The sequence below is a fragment of the Leucopleurus acutus genome, assembly GCF_964270905.1.
Source record: "Leucopleurus acutus genome assembly, chromosome: 14".
NCBI lineage: Eukaryota > Metazoa > Chordata > Mammalia > Artiodactyla > Delphinidae > Leucopleurus > Leucopleurus acutus.
This window is the reverse complement of record NC_139156.1, coordinates 70,187,531-70,213,824: the sequence shown is the minus strand read 5'-3', so window position 1 is coordinate 70,213,824 and position 26,294 is coordinate 70,187,531. Positions and strand designations below refer to the sequence as shown.

The 26,294-nt window shown below is 37.2% G+C and overlaps 1 protein-coding gene across 1 annotated transcript in view; it reads right to left on the bottom strand.

The window, feature by feature from the left end:
- The window catches only part of RTKN2 (rhotekin 2), a gene marked incomplete at both ends in the record, with an annotated part of 76,903 nt that extends 62,685 nt beyond the window's left edge, over positions 1-14,218 (bottom strand). The window contains 2 exons of the mRNA XM_082854707.1: positions 7,481-7,677; positions 14,159-14,218. Coding sequence (XP_082710833.1) covers positions 7,481-7,677; positions 14,159-14,218 — 257 coding nt within the window. The remainder of the gene's footprint in view (positions 1-7,480; positions 7,678-14,158) is intronic.
- Between the last annotated feature and the right edge of the window lie 12,076 nt (positions 14,219-26,294).

Below are 26,294 nucleotides of genomic sequence, written 5' to 3'. Positions count from 1 at the left end.
TTCAAGAAAACAAAGCCTATAAATATCAATATAAACTCATGATTTTTTAAAAAGTCTTTCCCATAGCTATGTCCTTTTCAAGGCCTAAAAGAAGTGATCCCCAATAACAATGAGCACACCTAGTGCCCACATCTTGGTTTCAAAGTACTATTCACCATTAAAGGGAATCAGGAGTCATTAGAGAAATGGCCGGCTCTAGGTCTAAGGCACAGAAAATACAAGGCAAGCCTGGGTCACCTTTTGGGCCAGAAAGTAAGAAAGTTCTTAAAGACTTATATAGAAGCAGGTCAAAAGAAAAAAGAAGCCAGTTTCACGGAACTTCCATTGAACAAAATTAGGAAAATTTAATCTATCAAAATGATTAATGACTATAAATGATAAAACATTGAATAAATAAAAATCCACAAATCTATGGAGAGAGAAAGAAGAGGAATGGCCTTCCTTACAGAAGAATATTAGCTAAAAAGTATAGAAAAAATAATAGAATTAGATAATCACTGTCTTGTAAAGCCCTAATAATTTAGGCAAGGATCATAAATGGATACAGTCATTAAGTGAAAGCTTGTTGGATAACAGAATATTCTCCCAGCCCCAATATAATAGCCCAAAGGTTACTTATGAATTGCAAAGGGAAAACCATTATATCACAGAGGAGAAATGTGGCAACTGCCATCTAAACCAAGGGATCAAACTCAGCATCATTTAGAGCGGTAAAAACAAACATCACATCGTACCACACTGGCAGCATATACAGTACCCAACCTAACCAAGAAAAATTCTTGCAAAAAAAATGTTTAACCTGAGTCTGATTAAGTCTGATCCAACTTCCAGTTACAGCAAAAACAGGGAATGTGAGAAAAGGTTCAATAATACCAAAAGAAACAATTAGATGATGGGGTTTGTGGGAGGCCACCCCAAAATATGCCAAAGTGGAATGTTGACTATTTTGAATTAAAGTCACTTGAGAGGACTTTCCTGGTGGTGCAGTGGTAAAGAATCCTCCTGCCAATGTAGGGGACACAGGCTCGAGCCCTGGTCCGGGAAGATCCCACATGCCGCGGTGCAACTAAGCCCGTGAGCCACAACTACTGAGCCCGCGTGCCACAACTACTGAAGCCCACGTGCCTGCAGCCTGTGCTCCGCAACAAGAGAAGCCACCGCAATGAGAAGCCTGTGCACCACAATGAAGAACAGCCCCTGCTTGCCGCAACTAGAGAAAGCCCGCGTGCAGCAACAAAGACCCAATGCAGCCAAAAATAAATAAATAAATAAATTTATTAAAAATAAAATGAAATCAAGTCACTTGAGAAACAGCCCATACAAGAAGAACACCCTAACCCTCCTTTGTTCCCCTGAAAGCAGGAAACAAAGCTCCCATGGGAAGATATCCTCCCTATGCTAGAGGATGGAGGGCATCCTTATTACCAGAGATACAGAGTTTGGGGCAGAGGAAGCTGTATAAACAAACTTTATTACTTCTTCATTAATTTGCTACTCCAAGCCCAAACCCTTTTGTTTTGTCAAATCTTCACAAATAATTTACTCTTTGTCTAAAAAGGTGTATAAACAACATGCTTTGGTCACCTCTGGAGTCTTATACCTATGGGACCACCATATGTACGAAATTAAATTTGTTTTTCTCCTATTAATCTGTCTTGTACCTATTTAATTATTAGACCAGTCAAAAGAACCAAGAGGGGTAGAGCAGAAATTCTTCCCTCCCCTAAATAGACAGATATACAGTGCAGAATATTTTTAAAGGATATTTTTTAAAGTCTAGACTCTTCAAAGCATCAATGGCAAGGAGTTTTTAGATAAAGGTAAAATGATTAAAGAAACATAACCAAATGAATCTTGACTGAATTCTGGTTTTGGAAAAGGAACTATAAAGAATTTTCTTTTGACAACTAGGTAAAATAGAATATGGACTGAATATTAGTGGATGATTATGCAATTACTGTCAATATTTTATATATGATAACCATATTTTGGTTATATAGGAGAATGTTCTTGTTTTTAGAAGATATACGCTGAACTACTGAGATATACATGCCATGTTGTCTGCAACTTATTTTCAAATGGTTCAACACAGAAAAAGAAAAATGTGTATGTGTGTACATGCATGCATGCATATGTGTGTGAGCATGTGTCTGTGTGTATGAGTACCAAGACAGAGAAGGAGAGTGGATGAACATATATGGCAAACTATTAACTGGTCCTTCCAGGTGGAGAATATACATGATGTCTATACTATTCTTAAACTTTTTACATATGAAATTTCATAATAAAAAGTTGGTTTTAAAAAAGTGAACGAAGTAGAAAATAGTAAATGATAATCTGGAACATGTCAAGCACAGAGGCCAAGAAAAACAGGAAGAACCTAAGAACATGGAAGAAAGTAACAAGAAGAAAAATGAGTAACTGCCATATAGTTAACTGTTATTAAATTATAAGCCCTATTTGCTCATCATACACATGGAAGGGAGGAGGAGGCAAAACGTTATGAAGCACAAATTAAATTGTTCTTAAATAGTTATATAGCACTGTTAGGTGTTCTGGGGATACAAAGAAGAAAGAGAAAAGAATCAACATTAGTTGAGTTGCCTCCAAGCTCCAGCCACTAAATCCTCAAAAATGACCATATGAAATGAGTGGTGATATCATCTCTATTTCTTCATCTAATAAGTAAGAACCAACATTGTCCCTGCCCCTAAAAGTTTATAATTTAATTGATAATACATGCTCATAAATGGAATATAGAATATTAGAATATAGTATACTACAGTGAGATATTCATGGTTCAGATGCTACTAGAACTAAAAGGAGGCAAATAATCATTTTTTGAGTCCTTACTATGAGCATAAAGGAAGAAATGATCTTTTTCTGAATACAATTTCAAAGGAAACTTTGATGATGCAAGTAGGGTATTGCAGAGCAAAAGAGGTCTTATGAAATGGGAATGGAAGACAGGGCACTTCGGTATAAGCAAAAGCACTGGAGACAGAAAAATTCAAGAACTGTTTTGGGGATACAGATCAAGCATTTGGCTGAAATAAATCTGTAAAGTAGAAAGTTAAGAACTAATTTGTAAACTACTATGAAAGTAGTTTGAGATCAGACCACAAAGATCCTGGAATGCGATGCCTACCTAAGGAATTTTAGTAAATGGAAACCATTAGCTGTTTTTTAAGAAGTGGACCAATATAAGCAAGTCTTTTAAGTAGGTATATATAGCTATAACATGCAGGGAAAAGGCAGGGAGAGAGTCTCATTTACCACTTAAAAGACTAGCATACTGACAGACTGCTGTAACCAAGTAATCCTACCCTTTGAACTAATAAGGCAGTCAGCTGTCCGTGCTCCACTCCATACCCTCACTAGCTACTGTCTACTCAACCTAGAAAACTTTCCATATTCTACTTTTTCTTTGAGTCACCCTGACTCTATTATGAATTTTACACAAACCTGGGTATCATTCGCATATTTAGATGTAAAAAATAGATAGTATACCAGAAGGTGTTTCATAATCACATACATTTAAGGAGAACAAAGCTTCTGTTACATTATTAGAACATTATGGTAATGGAACATTTAACCAATTACCAATATTCTCAGATAGGTGGTTAAAAAAAGAATAAATGATATGACTATATCACTGATTTCCCAAGTGGGGTTCCTCAACTAAACCAGAGAATGACTATTTTCTCAATTCTCCCAAGAATGGTACCAAACTAGTAGTATTCTAAATACACGGAAGTTAAGTCATTGTATACAATGCATGTCTTGGGGCATTAGGGCTTAACTCTTTCCTGGAACCCCAGTTTAAACAGGCTGTAAAATGAAGTAAGACTATTTGCTTACTTTAATAAACTCATAATAAATTGAGAAATAAGTGAAACTGTTTGCAGAATGGTTGTTACTATATCAAGAGGACCTTGAGTAAATATCTATTAAAATAACCCAAAACTCATGCACTAGTTTTTATCTCATTTATCTCATCAAAAGTTACTTATTTGATCACTTCTCTATCTGCCTGTTCTTAAACATTTTCCCTAAAAATTTATTATTTCAATTATTTTGTCTCACCATCCTTTTCAATACTCTACTGCCAGATAACCTTCTTAAACACCCATTTTATCATGCCTCTTTCTTACTGAAAATAAAATGGTAAAAGATAAACAACGAAATAAATGTAAAGTCCTATAACAACTTAACAGGGCAACTTGGGGTAGTACAAAATAATGGGCTTCTCTGGGGAGGGTTAAGCGAGGCTCAGGCTTTTAAGTCGTTTGGGTTCACATCCTAGTCACAGAGTCACTGTGTGCCCTTTGAAACAGTTATCTAATATTTTCCAAGTTCCTGTTCCCAAATCTTTAATAAAGAGGTTTATACCTCTCTCAGTTTGTGATGCGGTATTTGTGAAACCCTAGCACAGTATCTGGCACCTGGAAAGGCTGTCAGTTAATACCAGTTAACCTGATGTCATTGTAAACTTTCTTGAATTTTGCTACCCACCTCCTTTTCAACTTTGGCTTGATCTTCAGCCTCAACCAAACACATCTCTTCAATGTTCTTGAATTCATGCTCATTTTTCACCCTAAGCTTTTGTTTTGCTATTTTTCTTACTTTTAATATGCTTTCTTTCTACTCAACAAACCAAACTCTACCCATCCTTTATGATCTGGAAGATTCAGACCCAATTCTTCCGTTAGACCTTCCTTGATTCTACCATTTCATACTGATTTGATTCTTCTTTGAAAGAGTCTAGATGTATTGTCTGTATTAATTTTTTTTACATTTTATCATAAAATTTTAGAGAAGGTAGACTAGTGGTAGGCAGGAGGCTCGTTAAAATGTTATTTTAATTCTGGTAGCAAAGTAAAAGTGGAGCACTTTTCTATCTTAAAGACCATCAAAACCAAGCTAAGGAACAGACCACTGAGTCTCTAAAGGTAAGGTATTTGACTGCTGAATATACAAACATACTCACATTTCGACAAATTCTGTTCTTTGAATTTGGATACAGTAGCACAATACTAAATAAGTGTTCTACAAGTAGTAGATATTCAATAAATATTGGATTGACTAATCAAATGGCATAATTTACATAACTTTCTTCAAGGAACTAAAAAAACTATCATGGGATTCTCTTTTATCTTTAGATCATTTTTATGTAGTAAGAAGGAAAGTACTATAATTTCCAGTTACGTTTGATCAGTAACCTCAGGTTATATCTGCACATAACAAAATGAAGTTGTAAACAAAATAATTCATATAGAATATTCAGATTTTTTAAAGAAATAATTCAATAATTAATGGAGGCAAGGAGTGATGAACAAATATAAATGTTCAAATATAAAACAAATATAGCATCAAAGCTATTTTCATCTATCAAAGATAATCAGTAAAGAAACTGAAAATTGTACACATCTTCAGTTGAGAGTCCCAGATATTTTTTCTTATCTTTGTTATATAAATCCAACAGGAATTAAGCTTATTTAACATTTTTCCAAATCAGCAACTTCAGGAAAGTTGCAGGAAAGTTGTTAAAGAAAATGGCCAGTTCACAATTCGTTATACTTAAAGAACATGAATATGAAGGGTAGACATGATTCCCGGAGGAACATTCCATATAACTGTGAGAAATGATATAATATTGCGTGTTTAGTCCCACACTGTACTTAAACCAGTGCTTCTAAAATTCTTCCACTTAAACAGTCCCGCCCCTTGACAACATATTGTTATAAAGGCTGGGGAGAAGGAACATGTATCCCGATGAGTAGCATAATCCAAAACCATGCCACAATCCTAAATTCCTAATGCTTTATCTTAAAAATTCATGCTATAAAAAGATACGCCATATTTATTCGTTGGCTTTGCATATCTTGTGATACAAAATCATCTACTCTAAGTAATATATTTGACACAGCTGGTGAAGCACTGACTTAGTCCAGTGTATGTGTATCTGAAAAGTATTTTCCTGGATTATGATACTGGAATAATTTCATTTTATAATGCCAGGGATAAATAATAGTGAAAATTGTTTGACATACGTTGAGTACTAATTACATAAAAGGTATTATTAGGTTTTTAATATATATCATCTTAATTTTCAAAATGTAAATATTATTATGTCAACTGTAATGAAGGAAATAAGGCACAAAGAGATTAAATAGCTATCCCAAGGGAATAAAGCTAATAAATATTAGCCACTTCGTATATAAGTGTTTATTATACGATTTCATCAATATTCTATTTTTACAAAAATCTCTTTCTCTGACCTGTGTTTTTACCTTACTTTTCAAGAATTTCATGGAGGTGTCCCATGAACAGCCCAATCAATGGCCACTAATGTCTAAAAAGAAACTTTTAATTAGTGTTACAACTTTAAGACTGATCAACAATGAATAATGTGAAACCATTTATATTAAAAAGGAAACCAATATCTAGCCACTAAATCGAGTCAATCCTAAGGTCCAAATAAGACTTGGCATTGTAAATAGGATACGATGTAAATTTCATACACAAAATCTAGACCTGATCCAAAAAGGCAGCATGTAGTGACAGAGAGAACAAGGACCAGAAGTTACTTAGCAAATGGTAAGTAACCTCTCATTAGCTTCTGTCACTAGTTAGAACACTCACTAGTGTTCTAGCGTCACTAGTGTCACTCAAGTGTCCTTGAGTAAGTCACTTGCCTCTCTGGAACTTACACTCAACATATGAAAGGAATGTGTTACCAGATTTTTAAGTCCCCTTCCATTCATATCTTTAAGTCTATTCATAGCTTTAATCCCATTCATAGCTTTAATTCCATTTATATCTTTAATTTTGCTGCCCACTCATTTCAATTTCTAAGTTTCCATTACTCTCAGCTAGTATCTTTTTATCAGTTTATTTTTAAGCAATTAGTTTTTTTTTTTTAATTTACATTTCTATACACTCAGATATCAGTCTTAGTCCTTCTTCTTAAAATATTTCCTCACTCCTTGCTTCTTAACCACTTCATTTTACAATCTGGAAGTACTGAACACAACAAAACTGGCCAGTAAAAACTGCTGCCTTAATAGTAAGTTTACTCTGAGCCCTACTTAAAAATGTTTATGATAAAAAAAAAAATGTTTATGATATCAGAGGCTACTTCAGTGTAATTTTTAAAAGCTTTGATGATTTGACATTTCAGGTTATGGTGTTGTTTTTTTCGTTTTTTGGGGTTTTTTTTTGCGATATGCGGGCCTCTCACTATTGTGGCCTCTCCCCTTACGGAACACAGGCTCCGGACGCGCAGGCTCAGCGGCCATGGTTCATGGGCCCAGCTGCTCCGCGGCATGTGGGATCTTCCCGGACCGGGGCACGAACCCGTGTCTCCTGCATCGGCAGGCGGACTCTCAACCACTGCGCCACCAGGCAAGCCCTATATGGTGTTTTTAATGTAAATATTTAAGTACATTAAAAGCCATAGGTAAACAATGTCACTAACCATCTTCCAATTTGATTTGCAATCTGCTCTTCTAATTTCTGCAGCTCCAATGTGTAAGCCATTATTCGAGCATTGCACACCATGAGATTCTTAACTGCATGCAAAATCTGGTCTTTCTGAGTGCTCAGAGAAAGGAGTTTCCATACCCCTTCTCGTATTCGCATCTCTAAATGTATTTTTTCTTGAATGCTGCAGTCCTTAAAAAAAAAGAGAGAGAAAAAGCATTTTTAAAAGGTAGCAAAACCCAAAATTATAACATTTCGTTTTACCCCTAATAGATGGAAAATGTACTATCTAGTATTATAATTTTATAATACATTGGGAAAGTAACAAAGTTTTAGTGTATGATAGTACAAAATCTTTTAAAGGCTCTGTGCAAAATCTTAATTTCTTGCTTTATTAGGAAGTCTTTACAATCTACTGGATAAACAGAACAGAAACAAAGGTGAGAAATAATATATATTCTTACTGTAACTGTACAAGGTTGAATAGTGTCCCCCACATATTCCTGTCCTCCCAGAACCTTAGAATGTAACCTTATTTGGACATACTTTTGCAAATGTAATTAGTTAAGATGAGGTCATACTGGATTAGTGTGGGCCCTAAATCCAATGACTGTTGGCCTCATAGGAAAGCCAAGTGAAGACACAGAGGGATACATAGAGAACTCCATGTGAAGATGAAGGCAGAGACTGGAGTAATGAGTCTACAAGCCACGGAACACCAAGTATTGCCAGCAACCACCAGAAGCTGGAAAAGGCAAGGACAGATTCTTCTCTAGTCCCTTCAGCAGGAACATGGCCCTGCAGGTACCCTGATTTCAGACTTCTGGACTCCAAAACTCTGAGAGAACAAATTTCTGTTGTTTTAAGCCACTCAGTTTTGGTAATTTGTTATGGCAGCCTCAGGAAACTAATACAAGAATATAATAACCAATGTGAACAATACAGCACATGCATGTATTATGTAAGTTGCACTGTGAGATGGCAAGATGTAACTGATGACACTAAATTAACCAAGGAAGAACTTTCTAAAAGAACAGATGCTGAATAAAGGAACTAAGGTTTAACAGCAGAGAGGTAACAGGCTATTTGTTAGGGTAAGCAATGTAAATAAAATCTCAGAAGCAAGAGAGTGAAAGAACTATGCTAAGAAAATGTCAGAAGCTTTAGCTACCTGGAACAGAGATTTAGAACACAGTTTTTGGATATATTTATTTTAGCTTTAAGAGTCACCATGAAACTACTAAATCATTTTAGTTCTGAAAGTCTTTCATTCTGTACAATGATCTTAAAATGGCCTGGCTCTATAAACAAGTTTCATATGTAACATCAAAATTCTATAAACTGAAATGTATTGTTCTGATTTAAATTCAGTGACTTTTTAAAAACTATAAATCACTAGATACTCTTTAATATACTACAAACATGTAATAATGCTTCAGTATGTCTATTTCTAAAAATGAAGAGATCATCCTAGCTTCTGCAGTTAAAAAAAACAAAAAATGAACGCTATAGTTTACCTTTTAACTGGAATAAAATTTATATCAAAAATCTGAATGAATCTAATAACAAAATTTCCAGATATTGAAAGGACAATCTTTTCAAAAAGAAAAGCTGAAAGTTAGAGCAATAGTCTATGATTACCCAAAAAGAAAAACTGCAGATGATTTAACTTGATTATCCAAATCAATCAAATGTGCTATTCACACGCAGAAAACAGATCTGTTTAATTACCTCCTGTAATTATATCATGTAATCGCCACATAAAAACCTTCTTTTGTAGTATAACTCAAAACTGATGTACTATATAAATGTAGTCATTTGCTGCTTTTCCTTCTTTACACATGACTGAATTTCAACAACTCCATCTCATCTTTTTATGACTTGTCAGTCCCAAAGTAAATTCTTCTTTAATGTAATTAGTAATCAATTATAAGAATTATCTATGTGACCCATATGTCTATAGAAATAAACTCTGGCAGGCGGGTTAGCATTGGAGAGTCTACTTAGGGAGAAACTTGAAAGTGGGATGAATAACTTTACCCCACAACTCAAATATAAACGAATACCATCTGGTGCCATTAAATTCAAGTTTGCTTTTTAAATACTACAGTCAGGCAGCCAGTTTAAATACTACAGTCAGGCAGCCAGTTTAAATACTACAGTCAGGCAGCCAGTTGAAGGACTAGCACAGTCCTTCTTAAAGCTGGCTGCACATTAGAATCACCTCAGGCAGAGAGGAAGGGCCTTACAAAAGTACCTAAGCTTATGACCTACCCCCAAACAATTAGGATCTCTGGAGGTGGAACCTGGTCTTTTATTTAAAGCTCCTCTGGTGATTCAGTGCACAGCCACGGCAGAGAACCAGGGCTGCACTACTTGAAATTCCCCAGCCATCTGGAAAGTTGCAACAACCTTTAGAAACCAGTAGGTGGCCAGAGACAACACTAAGGAATCAGTTCGGACTTCTAAAGGTTTCCATCTGGTAAATGAAGATTGTCTTTCTTCACTTATTGATAAAGACTTCATAAAAGTAGAGAGGCATGGGATATAGTGGAGAAAGGAAATGTAAAGTCAGGGTTTAAAAAAAATTACAGTATTTTTAAGATTAAATATTCAGTAAGGAAATGAGATATAGCTAGCAGATATTATATTAGAATTCTGTCCTTTAGAGCAGTGGGCAGCAAACTATAGCCTGGCCAGTACCTGTTTTTTGTAAATAAAGTTGTACTGCAGCACAGTCATGCCCGTTTGTGTTGTCTATGGCTACTTTCAAGCTACAAAGGCAGAGCTGAATAATTTCAAAAGAGACTGTGTGGCCCACAAAGCTGAAAATATTTACTATTTGTCCTTTTACAGAAGTGGTTTGCTGATCCCTAACCCAGCCAAATGAACATACTTAGTAAACTATGACCTTACCTCCCCTGCTCTACAGTGAGTGGATGTGGATCTGGGAGGGCTGACAGAAGACAGATAAATTAAGTGTATGCATTTTTTTTTATTGGAGTATAGTTGATTTAAAATGTTGTGCTAGTTTCTTTTTTTAACACATTCAGGATGAAAAAAAGGACCATTGTATTAGCCAGTTTTGTGTTCTCCATACAAGTTCTTTTAGTATAGTATATACTATAATATATAGTACACATCTATACTTTACATGCAGAGAAAACATCTCTGGTCAAGCAAACTACTCTAGCCAAGAAAAACATAATGGAGTCAAAGGATTTGTTTTAAGTGAAAAAGGGGTACAAAGTGCTCCTAGGCTAGGAGTGATGTCTAGTGCGAACCACAGAGAGAACAATGATCATGTAATGAGGGTGGCATTCAATGATGATGCTTACTGACCTCAAAGAGGAAGAGTAGGGAGCGAAAATCATCACTGCCTCAACCATAATGGCAGAGTCAAGACTGACTAGGGCCCGTGACAAAAGCATGTTTCCCTGTATGCATCCCTCTTAGAAGTGTGTGATTTCAAGCCTCCAAGAAGAGCGGAGAATGGGAAGAGAGCCTTCCTTTTGTTATTTCTTCTTTAATTTTCTAAATAAGGGCTTGCTGTCAGGTCAAAGAGAAGCCTTATCTCGTAGGTATTTAAAGTCAGGCAGGTAAAAATAAATGGATAGGGCAAGGCTAAGAATGAAACAGATGACTTAAATGTGCAAACTTAGATAATGTAGAAAATGGAAATATACTAGATTTTAAGAGCTAGAAGGGCACAAAGGAAGTACAAAGAAAATGACTTTAGTGTTGGAATTAGGCACTGACTAAAAAAAAGAAAAAAAAACAAACGAAGTTGGGCTGCTGGTAAGAAAACTGTAGTAATCCAGATAGAAACTATCACCCACCTAATGGGTATAGTTAAACCATGTTAGCTAAGAGAGCAAGATGAAAAAGATTGCATAAGAGTATATACAGTATACATTCTTTCCAAAAGAAATTTTGTGTATTTTAAGAGTTGTTTACATACAGAGAAAAGTCTAGAAGTTGTTAACAGTGCTCATTCTGGGGAATGGAATTGGAGAAAGAATTCTTAAATTCATGTTTCTGTCTATGTTTACTTTTCTGCAATGAGAAAATATTATTTCTCAAATTTTATTTTTATAAAAATTTCAAAAGCTTAAACATTTGTAAGAAAAGGTAGGTGGCTATGCCAACTATTCAGATGAATGGGACAAAAGATAATAACAAAAATAAGTCATCTCTCAAGCATGTATGAGTGCTAGGTACTGTGGCAAGTACTTTAAAGAGGTTCTCAAATTCCAACAAATTTCTGTGATAAGCAGTTTACCATTCTACAACTGCAGAAACTGCAACTTAGAAAAGACAGGTAACTTATTCAAGGCTGCACAACAAACAGAGTTGGATTTTACCTTAATCTGACTCCAAAGCCAATATTCTATGCTGTGAGTAGTCACAGATGACTCCAAGGTTTGAGTAGAGGTGTTACACTAGTGAGTGACCATCTCAAAATCTTTGGTGCTATCCCTATCTGACGGCAGGTTCATTAGGATCAAAGGAAACACAAAGGGTCAGTGTTAGTCAAGTATAAAATTCTCTTACTGACCCTCAATATTCCTGTTAGATTAAAACCTATTACTATTTTGCAATTTTTCTCCAAGATCCAAACAGAAGGAATTCCACAACTCAATTATTTTAATTTGTTGCTGCCTCAGAATCTTTAAGTAATGTACTTTCCTACATGTAAATAATCCAGCCGTTACGTATATTTAAATATTTCTTTTCATTCCATGTAGCTAAACTCCTTTTATGACCTTCTCCTCTTATCTCTTTTGTACCATACAAAAACATTTACTGGTGCACACAGCTCAAGAAATACACTTGATCGGCCTCACCAACACCTACATGGTAAGTGCAAGAACCTCAAGATCACCAATTCACTAGAAATCAAATTTTAAAAAATAATTAGTACAATCAAAGGGAAACGGAGCAGGACCCTGTGGTCCTTGCCCCCCATGTCCTCAGCCTGCCTTTTTGCCCGTGGAAAAACTGGAGTCAAACGATAATTTTAATCAGAGAAGTGAGAATATGCAGAAGCAAAGAAAAGCAGTCAAATGGGACAAAACAATAATAATTTAGTCAGTAAGCCACGTCGAGGGCCTTCAGTTCCTTCTCAAGGGCTATAGGTAATATTCTGAGCCACATCCTGGGAGCTGTCTGATAGGTACTGAAACCCCCAGCAGGTGGACGTTAACTACATGGCGACCAGACTGCGCCGAGACATAAGCTGCCAGAATCCGAGAACTAGCCTCAAAGAAATGGCAACAAACCAACCCTGGAACTGAAGGTTAACTGTGCTTAAAATAATCACGACGACGCTGGTCAGACCACTGCAAGACCAATTTCAAGACGGCTGTCAGAGTTGGCTGTGCCGTTTCCACATGTGGCCCCTCCCTCTGTCTACAGAAGCTCATGTCCAGAGGTTGTCAGCGGGGCATAGTCAGCCTTTGGACAGGCGTCCAACACTGCACCCCACCACCCGACCCCGGCCTTTGCCGGCATCCAAAACAAAGCAAACTCCTTTCCACCAATCTTGCCTCTTTATTGGCTTTTGAGCAGCCAGCAGCCGGGCCCCAATTTCGGTAACAAAAGTACATAACAGGATAGAACAGAAAAGAAACACTCTGCATCGAAATGTTTGAAATTTTTGGAAATGCTGGCATAACACAGCATAAATTACTGATAAAGTTACTGCCCTCTTTGCATAACGACTCAAGGTCTTGCTTTCCTTTTCACAGCATTATGAAGACTTCCTAACAATTTTCTATCTGCTGAGGGTTCTAAGGTTTACAGAAAAGAAAATGGGTTGCTAAGCAAAGGTAATAGGTGGGACCATACAAAATTGTTAATATTCTAACAATTTTGACCTACAAAACTCGGAATTTCATATGGTTTAATCTACTTTAAAAATAGGGAAAACACGGTGGAGAGTAAACTGGAAGTGGAGATCCAGCTCAAAGACATCAGAGTTCTAAGTCCCATCTTTTAAGTTTTCTTTAAAGGTTAAGAGTGGAAAGTATAAACTTTTAATAACTGCCAAGAAATAATGTTGGACTATATTAAGTAGAAAGGTTCCTAACACACATTTTACATGGATAAATACCAAACACCAAACTTCTCTCCTATCCAATTCAAAAAGAATCCACTATCAGACCAACTTTTTCTCGAGTTCAGAGGTTGCAGTTTACTTCTCCACCCTCTCCACCAAGTTTATACTGTGTGTAGACAAAGCTCCTGCAGTGATTGTGCTTTGCGTCAAATCTAGTAATAAGCCAAGTGTCCTCCACGGGCCTCGGCTGGGCTTCCGGGATATCCCGGGGCTCCCATTCCCCCTGCGTGACCCACCCTTGTAAAAAGACAAGCGTCCCAATTCTGGGAGGAGGGGCGGCCGACAGGTGCGCCCCAAAACGCGCTTCGAGACTCCGGCGTCGCTTCCCCATTCCGGGCCTGCTTCCTCCCTAAGAAAATTGGGGGAGAGGGTGGGGAGACGGGAACGGGGAGATTTCCAAGCTCCATTAGGGCCTCAAAAGTGCAGTCGCCTAGTTCTTTGTTCCTGGCCACGGCGGAATACGAGACGCGAAGGGGCGGGGAGGGGGAATTTCCCGTCGTCCAGGCAAAACGACCGCTTGAGGACCTGAAGCCGGCTCCCTTCCTCACTCACCTGCTGAGCGGGAAGCCCCGCCGGGCGGAGCTCGGGTCCCCTCGGGATCTGCCCCTCCATCACCAGCGCCACAGCCTGGGCCGCCGCCACTCTTCCAAAGGTAAGATTTGAAAAGCCCGCCCCTGGCTGGAGCAGCGGAGGACGCCAACCGCCGGGACGTCCCGGCCGTACCAAGTCCCGGCGTAGAGGGGGCGAGGGGGCCTGCGAGCCGGCGCGCGCACGCGCAGTGGGCGCGCCCCGCGCCGCCCACGCCTGAACGTTGCGGAGACCCGAGTTCTCAGTGCCCGCTAGACAATAGGGAGCGGTGGGCCGACTTAAGGCAATGCTTGGGGTGTGGGCGGGCCTGAGACAGGAGTGGGCGGGGTCGTGGGGAAAGCACTGGTCACTGAGAGCACCTGACCTGGTGCACGATTTCGGCTGCTGGTTTTCAAGGCCAGCCTTTTGCGCAGGGAGCTTTCGGCCTGCATCCCACCGTAGGCCCTCCAAAATGCTCGGGGTGGGCTGACCCAAGGCTGCAGTCCCTGGACTCCCACAGACAACCCGTGGTCTCACTCCCAGAGAACCAAATGACACTGCCCTCAGCGATCACTCACACACAGCGCAGATTGTCACCCGGGGTCACTTAGAGATCATGGCCTTATTAATCAGGCTGGTGAGACACCGTGTCAGGCATTTCACAAGCCCTTTTCTTGTGTCCACAGTGTTTCTTTGTAATTCCAGATGCCCCTCCCCCCCGGCCGAGTAGTCTGTTATTTCTTGCAAAAAACCTCTTTCATTACTCTTTCCCCACCAACATCCAAAGTGACAGCTGAATGAGGTATCATTTCCCCAGAGTCCCATTTCTTGCTGTCACTAAAGACCAATATAAAGACCCTTTTAATCATATTGGGAAACTAATTATTGGGAATTAAATATAATGGCAAAGCATGGAATCTTTAAAAATCAAAATTGAAGTGCCAAAGATTTCAGGCCTTTGTAAACTCTTTAAAAATCCACAGTCCTGGACTTCCCTGGTGGCGCAGTGGTTAAGAATCTGCCTGCCAATGCAGGGGACATGGGTTCGAGCCCTGGTTGGGGAAGATCCCACATGCTGCAGATGAACTACACCCGTGCACCACAACTGCTCAGCCTGTGTTCTAGAGCCCATGAGCCACAACTACTGAGCCCATGTGCCACAACCACTGAAGCCCACACGCCTGGAGCCTGTGCTCCGCAAGACAAGCCACTGCAATGAGAAGACCGCGCACCACACCAAATAGTAGCCCCCGCTCGCCACAACTAGGAAAAGCCTGTGCACAGCAACAAAGACCCAACACAGCCAAAAATAAATAAATAAACAAATTTATTAAAAACAACAACAAAAAATATCCACAGTCCTTCCCTTGAAAAGGCAACAGAAGTCTCTGGCTTCTGACAATTTTTTCTCCTGAGGGTAGAATCTATCAAATCAACCATCCCAGCTCACCTCCTAAAGGCCTAGGTCACTTTTCATTCCATATATAAAGTGACTGTTTATTTGCCTGAGACAGTCCTTGTTTGGGTCTGTCGTCCCAATGTCCCACAAATCTTGTCTTGTCCTAGGCAAAGTGGATATTAAGTTATGTGGTCACATTATCCACAAGACTTTTTTAAACCAGTTAGTTTGCAGATGAATTTGTGAAAATGTAAAGAATGCCCTTTCTCTCAAAAGGGTAGTTTGCCTCTTCAAGGCCCTGGACCAAGTGACACTAGAAGCTGCCCATCTAAGAATGGCTCTCCCCTTACATTAGGAATGTATGGGTCATTAGGGATGACCCATATCCTTACACACAACTATAAAATATGTAGAGTTCAAAACTACCAATACAGAGTTCAACTCATTCTCTCCAAACACAGATCTGAATTCTAGAGTCATTAGGTACCCTTCTCCCCTTATGCACACCTCTCTCTCATGCTTACCACTTTGTGGTATAATTATCCCCTATTCAAAGTGAGCCTTATGAGCCTAGTATAGTACCTGACTCAGAAATACACACAGGGTACTCGTTATCAACCATATATTATTTCTCATATACACAGCTCTCAGACTCAGAACAAAATACTGAGAGAAACCATCACTTCATGGAAACAGGACCAAACCAACCATTTTTTTGTTTGTTTGTTTTTAAAGAATTGTTTATATACTGAACCTGGAGCAGACTAGATACACAACCAATTTTAAATTTACATCTTTTAACTCAGTTTTAACTGTTTAAACACACACACACACAGGCGTGTGCGCAGGCGCAAATTGGCATGCAACAGTTGTCCTAAGGTAAAACACAGTCACCTTAAACTGATGCAAGTTTTTTCACCCAAGGTTGAAAAATCGTTTATCCTGAACATGAAAATCTGTAACAAATTTAATTATATAAAACTCATTACTTGTAGTTTTCCCCTTGTGAAATTCCAAAAAAAAAAAAAATGTACAAGTAACTAATATAGATCAGTCACAACGTAATCGTGGATCATCCCCACACCAAAACCAGATGCTCCTTTAATTTTAAAGGAGACCATCATCAGAGACCACGAGAAAGTCATTTTGTTTTATACGAAACAAAATTCACACGTGCCAAAAAAGCAAGACCCAAGAAAAACAAAAACAAAAACCTTAGTACTGACAGTGATGTTCAGTACCCTAATTAAAGTAGCAAAAATGCCACTAATCAAAAATAAAATAGCAAGCCAACAAATTTTAAATTGGACACTGATGTAGGAATATTTGATGAGTAAATACTAGGTATATAATTGGAGATGCATTTATACTAGAAAAAAGAGACCTAGGAAAGGTCATATTTAGTAATCATCTGTAGAACAGACAGTTGCTATTAAAACTTTTCTCTTTGGAGAAGAAGATACAATGAGGTTCTATCTCTTTATTACTCATCAAGGGATGTACCCAGGAAGTGCTTAAGACACAACTATTATATGGTGATTAAAATACCTCAGAGTAGGAATGCTATTTATTTATACTCAGGTCCTTTCTTATTACTGCTAATTTCATCAAACATAGTTTTCTCTGGTGTATGTGATATACATAAAAATTGAATAATCTATGAAAACTATCAAATGATTAAAGGTTTCACATGCAGTGGTTTGATCAGCTTGAGGGTGAATGAATGAACGAATTTAACAACTCCCAGAAAGTAAGAAGTACTACATTTCACCGTCTCAAATGCTTGACAGGTAACACTTGGGCAGCTCTCATTTGAGAGCTAACAGCCCACCCACTTGGGCTCCCACAGTAGGTGGTTTCTCACTCAACTGCCCAGCTGTAGGAGCTTCAGCCAGAGGTTGAGTGATGGAATTACTGTCCTATCAATATCACTTCCCATTATAAGTTCAACATTTAATACTAATTATAAGTATTAGTTATAGCTAATACAACAAATAAATAATATTTAGTAATTAATAAATAAATAGAAAATCAGTATTTGACATAAATAGAACAGCCAATTTAGATAATACTAATAAATATTAAAGTACATTTTTCTTCTCTTTATTCACCGTATTCCTCTTTTTAACTCTCTAAAAGGCCAAAAGAAAGAAAAATACTGAATTTGAAATCAGCTTTCTTACATAATAGACCCATTACTTTCAAAAATGTGATTTGCCCCAGAACAGGTAACTGTTGTGGTTTCTGGTATCCTCCTGGACATTCTTTTTTTTTCTCTTTTTTTTTTTTTTGCGGTATGTGGGCCTCTCACTGTTGTGGCCTCTCCCGTTTGCGGAGCACAGGCTTCGGACGCGCAGGCTCAGTGGCCATGGCTCACAGGCCCAGCCTCTCTGCGGCATGTGGGATCTTCCCGGACTGGGGCACGAACCCGTGTCCCCTGTATCGGCAGGTGGACTCTCAACCACTGCACCACCAGGGAAGCCCTGGACATTCTTTTTTTAAAAACCCTACTAAATAATCATATTGGAGCTTCCTTTACTCATCTGGATACTTACATTATCTTGTAGGTAATGAATTTAGAATGAACTTCATAGACTAGAGCTGTATCTTGAATTATAAACATAAAAAAGAAGGAACTGAAGAAAAGATGCTAAGCAGAAGTGCAGCATTTGCTTAAATGAATAAGCCATCATCTATAAACAGCTGAAGCATCATATAATCATAAGGGGGATATGGAGTACGGAGTCTGAGGACTTATTAGCCCTGTGACCTTGGGCAAGCCACTCAGTGTCCTTATCTATAAAACAAGTATAATAATACCCAACTTCTCTTTTAGAAGTTGTTGAGAGACTCAAATGAGATAAGATTTGTGAGAGTGCTTTGTAAACTGGCTATCCCACATAAACATGAGGCATTGCTACTGCAGGAAGAAAACACCAGTACCTATGAGCTAACGTACAGGACCTGAGGAACACTGAGAACTGAATGAGAAAAGCTTATGTGAATAGGGTTGGATATATTCAAGATCTATTACCCACCACTGAAAAATAAAACCTAGATTATATAGGGAGAATTCCTACAAATCAAGAAAAGTCCCAGTGGAAAATGATCAAAAGTTATGGTAGGCACATATTACAGGACAGTAAATCCAAATGGCAAATAAAATGTGAAAAGTTGCTCAAATTTATCATTAGCTTTAACCTGTAAAATTGAGATAATATTTTATAGTCACTAGATTGGTAATAATAAGTTTGATAATACTAAGGATTGGTGAAAGTGAAAATCAAGAAGATATTATACACTGGTAGAGGGGATGTAACTTTGTTCAATCACTTTGGAAAAAAATTCAGAACTATCTTAACAGAGTTGAAAATGGGAATACTCAGCAATTCCACGCTTAGATCTATATATCCTTAGATAAACTCTCGCAAATGTGCACCAGCAACACTGCTTGTAATAACAAAAATATTAAGACAATCCAAATGTTCATTTCAGGAGAATGGGCAAAAAAATTGTGGTGATTTACCCAATGGAATATTATATATCAACAAAAATGAATGAACCATAGATACATGTAACATCATGGCTGAATCTTAGAAATACTGAATGAAGAAAGCAAGTTGAAGAAGAGTACATAAAATATATAATTTTTATAAAGATGAATAAGAGAATCTAAACAATACATTGCTGAGGAATACATACATATACTTATATATGTATTTACAAGTTTATATTTAAAAAGGAAGAGAGTGCTAAAAACAAAACTCAGGATAGTGACTCTCTGGGAGAAAAGCAGTGGGATGGGATGGAAACAGCATGCTTTAGTAATGGTAATGCTTTAATTCTTATGTTGGGTGATGGGTTCACATGTATTCATTTTAATGTTTACCTGGTAACTTACCTAAATATTACATATATTCTTTTGTGTGTCTTAAACATTTCATAATAAGAAATATCTCTAAAACATTTAAAATATTCTTGTACAAGTTAAACAATGGTAATAATGTATGGTATTTTAACAGATACTTACTTGACAAAATAACAATATATTTTTTGGCTTACAAAATTTAATTTACATTTAATTCATTTCCAGTACATTTTATACTATGTGAAAGTTAAAAGTACAACTGTAATGCATTGGTGCCCATGCCCAGTGAGAGACAAGAACTGGCCATGTGGGTTTATCTGTGAACACTTAAGAGCCGCTGTTTAGGAGCTTGGGTGGGGGGTTGGGTGGGTGGAATTTGCAAAGGATGAGAGGTTCTGTCAGCAGGTGGGGACGAAATTAAGTGCAGTTTGAGTTATTACTGTTAACGTGCCATGCATATTACACACAGGCCTAAGGACATTCGAATGGCGTTAAAATCAGAGGGCTCCATACTGAGCAAGCAAATCAGCCAGAGGAATTGGTTTTAGTACTTGAATCAGTGAGCCACAAACTATAGCACACAAAGACCTTGTCAGGGTTTATACAGGCTTGGGCAGTTTTAAAGGAATCATCATCATGATCTTCAACTTATATTCCCCATCCTATGACCTGCCTGCTCTCTAGGCTTCACATAAGGCCCCTTTTCACAGCCACCTGTTCCCACTTGACAAAAGAAAGGCATCACTTTTACCCATTCCTACTGCATGCCCCAGGGTATAAAAGCCATCTGGGAGCCAAAGGGACAATTAAATTTATTGGTATTGATGTTGCTATAAGCAATGAACCACAAGCTTAGGGCTTACATTTATAAAAATGAAAACCAGATGTGGACTTGATGTTGAAAGCTGGCTCATTCTAGCATTATTTAATATTCACCCATGGATACATAAACTAATTGGAGGGAAGAAGGGGCTCATCCATCTCATTATGAGGTTCATTGCCAGGAAAATTTCACTTTTGATGTTTAATATTGATCCATTATAATTTGTAATATACTTATTTTGTTTTTATCAATTGTGCACTACTAATGATTTTAATAATGCAACCCAAAAGAAAACTCTTGACAGTTAAATATAAAATTCCAATTAACATGCATATGTTTGCTGCAGAGAAACATGATAGGATGAGCAATAAAGACCTCTCAAGCATAAAAATATTTTATATGAGCATAAAATTCTGTGGAGGAAGTGGAATAAAAATATAAGTTCAAGTAGGAAAAGGAACACTAAAATTTCCAACTTATAGATTAAGTTGTTCATATATTTAAATGGTGGCTGGGTCTTTGACATTTTGGATTCCATTGGATACACTAAATAAATATGTTTTAAATTTTAAATTATATTTTTTTAATACATCAGCAATTACATCCTTTGTAACTATTTAGATGTATGCTAAAACATAACAGATGCCGCCTTAAAAATATGTAAGGGGTAAAAAGTTTTAAAAAATTCTTTTAGGTGTTTTGCACGAAAATGTTTGAAAACCGCTGACTTACATATCTAATAGCATCACGCTACAATACTCAGACCCATCTATGTTTAACAGAGGGCATACCTGCAGATTCACCTCCTCAAATTTTTCTAATTCTGCTTCTTCCACTCCCCATCTTCCCTCACAGCCTCTCATATGCACCCCTCGTTTCCAAGACAAACCCAGCTCCTTCTCTAGGTAACTTTTTTCTTTAGGCGCATTAATGCCATCAGTTAGGCTAAAGACAAACCCTTCTCTTCCTGCTTTGGTTCTTTTAAGGTTCTCTTTATGGATATGCACCATTGTTTCCTCCGTCTCAAGAGTATCCAGCCAACATACTAGGCCTGTGCACTCTCACATAACATTTTGAATCAGCTTTTCAAGTTCCAAAGAAATAAAAAAGAAGCCTACTGGAATTTTTATTAGAATTGCACTGAATTTAGAAGGAAATGATATATTTAGGTTATTGGGCGTTCCTATCCGTGAACATCACATATGTTGCAAATTTAGATTCTTTAATGTCTTTAAAGTTTTACAGTTTTTCCCACATAGGCCTCGCATATCTTTTGTTCCATTTTTGGATTCCATGTATCTCTTCTTGCTATTGGAAATAATGCTTTAAAAATATGTCTTCGATTTGTGGTTAGTATATAGAAATAAAACCGATTTTCATCTGCTGGTTTTATATCCAGATGCCTTGCTAAATTCTCTTATTATTTCCAATAAATTGTCTGTAGGTTTTGGGGGGGAGTATTCTATGTAAATGACTCAGTGTGAATAATAACAATTTTGTTTCTTTCTTTTCTAATTTTCCTTATTCTTTTTATCTCACTTAGTGCAGTGGCTGAGACAGGCAGCCATTATAGTGTTAAATGATGTGGTGATAGTGGGTATATTTGTTTTCTTCACGATTTTAAAGGAAATGTTTCTAATGTTTAACTCTTTATCTCACTAAGTATACATTGTTCACCTTGTAACTTTGGATTTATTTTCTCCATTCTTAAGCATTAACTCTTCAAAAATTGCCTTTCCTCTGTTCTCTCTATTCTGTTATTCAGGGACTACAATTAGACAGAGGTTAAACCTTATTCTATCATCTTATTTATTGTGTTCAAATTCAGCTAATCTCGTCTTTTTTCCAGAGAGGATTTGCCTATGCTTCTGCTTGGAGCCAAAAGGCTCTAGGTACCTAAGACCAGTCAGGCCAGATTCTTAAGTTTAATATAAGGTTCTCAGGTACAGATCCTTCTACTTGCCAGTGACAAAGCAAAATGCTTTGTGTGTGAGTGCATATGCATGTTTGCACATATAGCTTACAGCTCTGGTTTCAACTCAAGGTTTTTTTGTTTGGTTGGTTATTTTTGTTGTTATTCTAATTTTAGTCCCTTAGAGATTTTTCTTCTTTCTGGAGATCTCAGCAATGCTACAAAAGTTATATTTTATGCAAAATTTATGTTTCATGCAAAATTACTCAATAGTGAGAGGAACCATTATTCATGAAGTCCACCATGCTGCTGATATAAAAGTCCACAAGAAAGGGTATTTGAACACCACAAATATAAGAAGTAAATAATTACAGAATAAAAAGCAGTCAAATTGCACATATTTGATTTTAAGGAAAACTCACCATATTATCTTTGCTTTTCTCCTTCTGCACATGTAGCCACTGAAGAAGCTGCTCTGTGTCCTAACAAGGTCATATTCTGATGCTCACTTTGAATGTGTCCAAAAAGGAAAATGGAAAAGACAGCATTTTTCAAAGGTTAGAACAGAGACCCATGGAGAATAACTGGACTGGGAAGCCCCTTCCGGGTCTAATCAAGGAAAATTTCTCTCGTCTCGGGATAAAGGATCCTTACAATATCTGCCTACTGGGATTTCACACCTGCTACACACCAGCAACTGCTGTGTCTCCTATTTTTCTCCAGGGAATAGTTACTGAGGTTACCCTGAACACAAGTTTACCAGTGTATACTGGATGTTTAGGGAACTGATGACTTGCCTTTTTAGTTCAGAAGTTTTTTGGATCAAGCAGAGCCACACTCAGACATGAAGCATGTTTCTTCCTGATGTAGGGACTACACTGTATCACCCATAGATTCTGGTCTTTGAACTTGATGTTCTCATTGAAAGACACTTCTGGGTTTTCTCCTTCAGGGACAGGTGAGTACATATTGCCTATAGGAAGAAGAGTGAATTGAATGTTTAGTGCCTAATAGGACTGACTGTTGTAATCAGTGACATTCACAAAATAGTTTTGGTTTGGTTCCCTTGCTCCTAAGTTTGCCTGTTTGCAGTTGACTGTGCCTATGAGCCATGCTTTGGCTGATGAACTGTGAGCAGAAGTGTCTGTGCAGCAGCTTTAAGAGCAAGTATGTGATTTGCTATAATTTTCTTTCCCCCTGTCCCAGTGACAGGCAACCTTACAGATAGTGGATGGTGCAAAATCCTGGGTTTCAGAGTGAGAGAACTGGAGAACCCACAGACATCTATTGATGGACATATATTAGGAGCAAGAAATATATCTTTGTTGTTTTGAGCCTCTGGATCTGGGGATTGTTTGTCACTACAGCATTACCTAGCCCATCCTGATTGATACAAGTACCAAACTAAGAGATGGTATTTAAACTATAGTCTTAGCCCTGCCACCAAATATCTATGCACCAAGTCACTTGACATCTGTAAATGTAAGTTTCATCACTTGTGATATAGGATTAATCATTCTTCCCTTGTCACTGGATTTTTTTTTTTTTTTGGTATCCAGTATTTGTGAAAGTGTTTGAAAAATATAAAGCATGTGCAAATATATGCCAGTAGTATCATTAACAACACTGAATTGGTTTATTCTCCCCTATATAATCCTAATCCCAAGAAGAAAACATTAGGGAAGTTATGAAAACTCTAGATTTAAATCAGATAACAGTGGAATGAATGACTTGATAATTTCAGCATGAAGTAGTAATATTTCCATCTAAAGTAGCTAAATAACTATGCACACCTTCTTTTACAACCATAAACTTCTTTAAAGAGTCTTTAATGCTTTTGAAATTTTATTGTAAGTTAAAAAGTTGTGACTAACAAAAGTAAAACCAAAGGTAATTTTAGAAGAAAAAAGTTTATTTTGACCTTAGAAAATATTACATTTTTGTTTTGTGTGATGTCAAGGTGAGCACTGAGTTGGCTTGTTTACCACAAATTGCAGAGTCAAGCTTATTAAACTGTTTTGTTTTCAAACTCCATCTGCCTTTCCTTCACCCCCGCATTCTGAGTTCCAAGGGCTTGACCCCTGTCTTCCATTGAGATCCTCACATTGGAAAGAATGAATCACAGAGTCTTGTAAAAATGCTGTTTCTATTATTTTCTGAAAACCTAAAGGCAGGAGAATCCTTTGACCACTTTGCAAAGTGTGTGAGCCTGTTGAGCTCTTCTTCACTGGTTAACAACGACCGTAAACTGTTCACTAGAGCTGTCCGTGAGAGAGAATTCTGGGTCTTATGGGAATGTTATTTTTGGCTTGCCATTTGCTGTGTTATGAATGGCCAGGCAGGTAGGGTGGGGCTCCATGCTAATTCTATAAAGTGCTTGGTTGTCTGGTGCTATCACAGTAATGATGATGATGTGTGATGAATAATTATACATGAAATGCTGAGTTACTGCTTCAAATCATTTCTCTGCTACTTACAGAAAAATATTCATTTTGTAAAACATGCACTAAACTCTTTAGTTGAAATAAGTAAAATATAGAATAGTATATAGTATAGCATCAACAAGAAACTTGTCACTTGTAACTCAAATAATGTGGCTCTGAGTTCTTGAAAGGACATTTGTGCATGCCAAAGCATATAGTCATTAGATGTACATCTGTATTTTTTATGTCCTAACAATATCTTCATCTTTTGGAGTTTCATTTTGTTGCTTTGTAGATGTTAGTATAACAATGTCACTCTTTCTCCCTAGCATAGTATTAATAAAACCCGAGATTTTACATGCAGGTTTAATGTGTAGCTTCCTTAATGTGTAGCTCTAAATACTTTGAAGAATTCTATGTACTAATCATACACTTGATTTTTACTTGAAAAGTATCTAACCAAAATATTCTTTTAAATGTTGCTGTACTGAGAAAGGCTATTTATACTAAATAGAAAAGATGAGGTAGTTTCCCTGTTGAAAGAATTTTCTTCCCAATGCCTAATACCTTATTCTTCTGCATAGTTTTTATTTAATTGAGTTCTACTTCGCATCTTTGCTTAATAGTTTCTTATGTTCAAGCTAATTATAGAAATTACATACAAAATGATTTGTATTTTATTACCTAATGTGAAATTAGTTTCCCCTTTTGAACATTATATTTATTTACTGAAACTAAATTTGCCTCTGTTAACTGTGTTTCAAATTCATAAAATTAAAATAATGGTTAACAAAATCGGGATTACTATAAGTTACTTTTTAACATACTGCAGTTTTAACAAATATAAGTTTTATAAGTTGAAGATGTCTGTAGAATTTTCAAAATTCTTGGTGCTTCCCTGGTGGCGCAGTGGTTGAGAGTCCGCCTGCCGATGCAGGGGACACAGGTTCGTGCCCCGGTCCAGGAAGATCCCACATGCCGCGGAGGGGCTGGGCCCGTGAGCCATGGCCGCTGAGCCTGCGCGTCCAGAGCCTGTGCTCCGCAACGGGAGAGGCCACAACAGTGAGAGGCCCGCGTACCGCAAAAAAAAAAAAAAAAAGAATTCTTAAAAGCCCTTAGTGTATCTTTTTTTTCTATGCCTTAATTCATTAATAGGGGAAACAAACTAATTGTTGACTAAGCATGTTAATCACCTTTTTAATTCAAACTGATAACGTCAATCACCTTTTATTATTCAAACAAAATATTTCCCCCTGAAAAAATGTAGGTTGTCCCAGAAAATTCATCTTAATAGAATAACAGATTAAATTTATTAAATAAATAGAAGATCTTACAATACATATTTTGAATATGAGAATGGTTTATTATCACCAGATGAACAAGATAGGTGCTATACTATGTTTTTCTAAGGTATAGAATAAAATGTATTGTGTGACAATGTTAGCAAAAAAAGATCTGGGTTGATGTAAATTCTTTATGGCTTATCAGGTCAGAATTTTTGTGACTATTACTAAAATGTACTATAGGACTTTCAGAGCAAAAAAGATTCAATCACAGAATTTTAAAAATTAGAACAAGCCTTAGAGATTATCTATCTAGTTCTATTCCACAATTTTATAAAAGAGGATAGAAACAATGTAATGATTGTAAAATGTTATAAAAATAACAAAGAATTTACTTCTTATTAAATACCTTT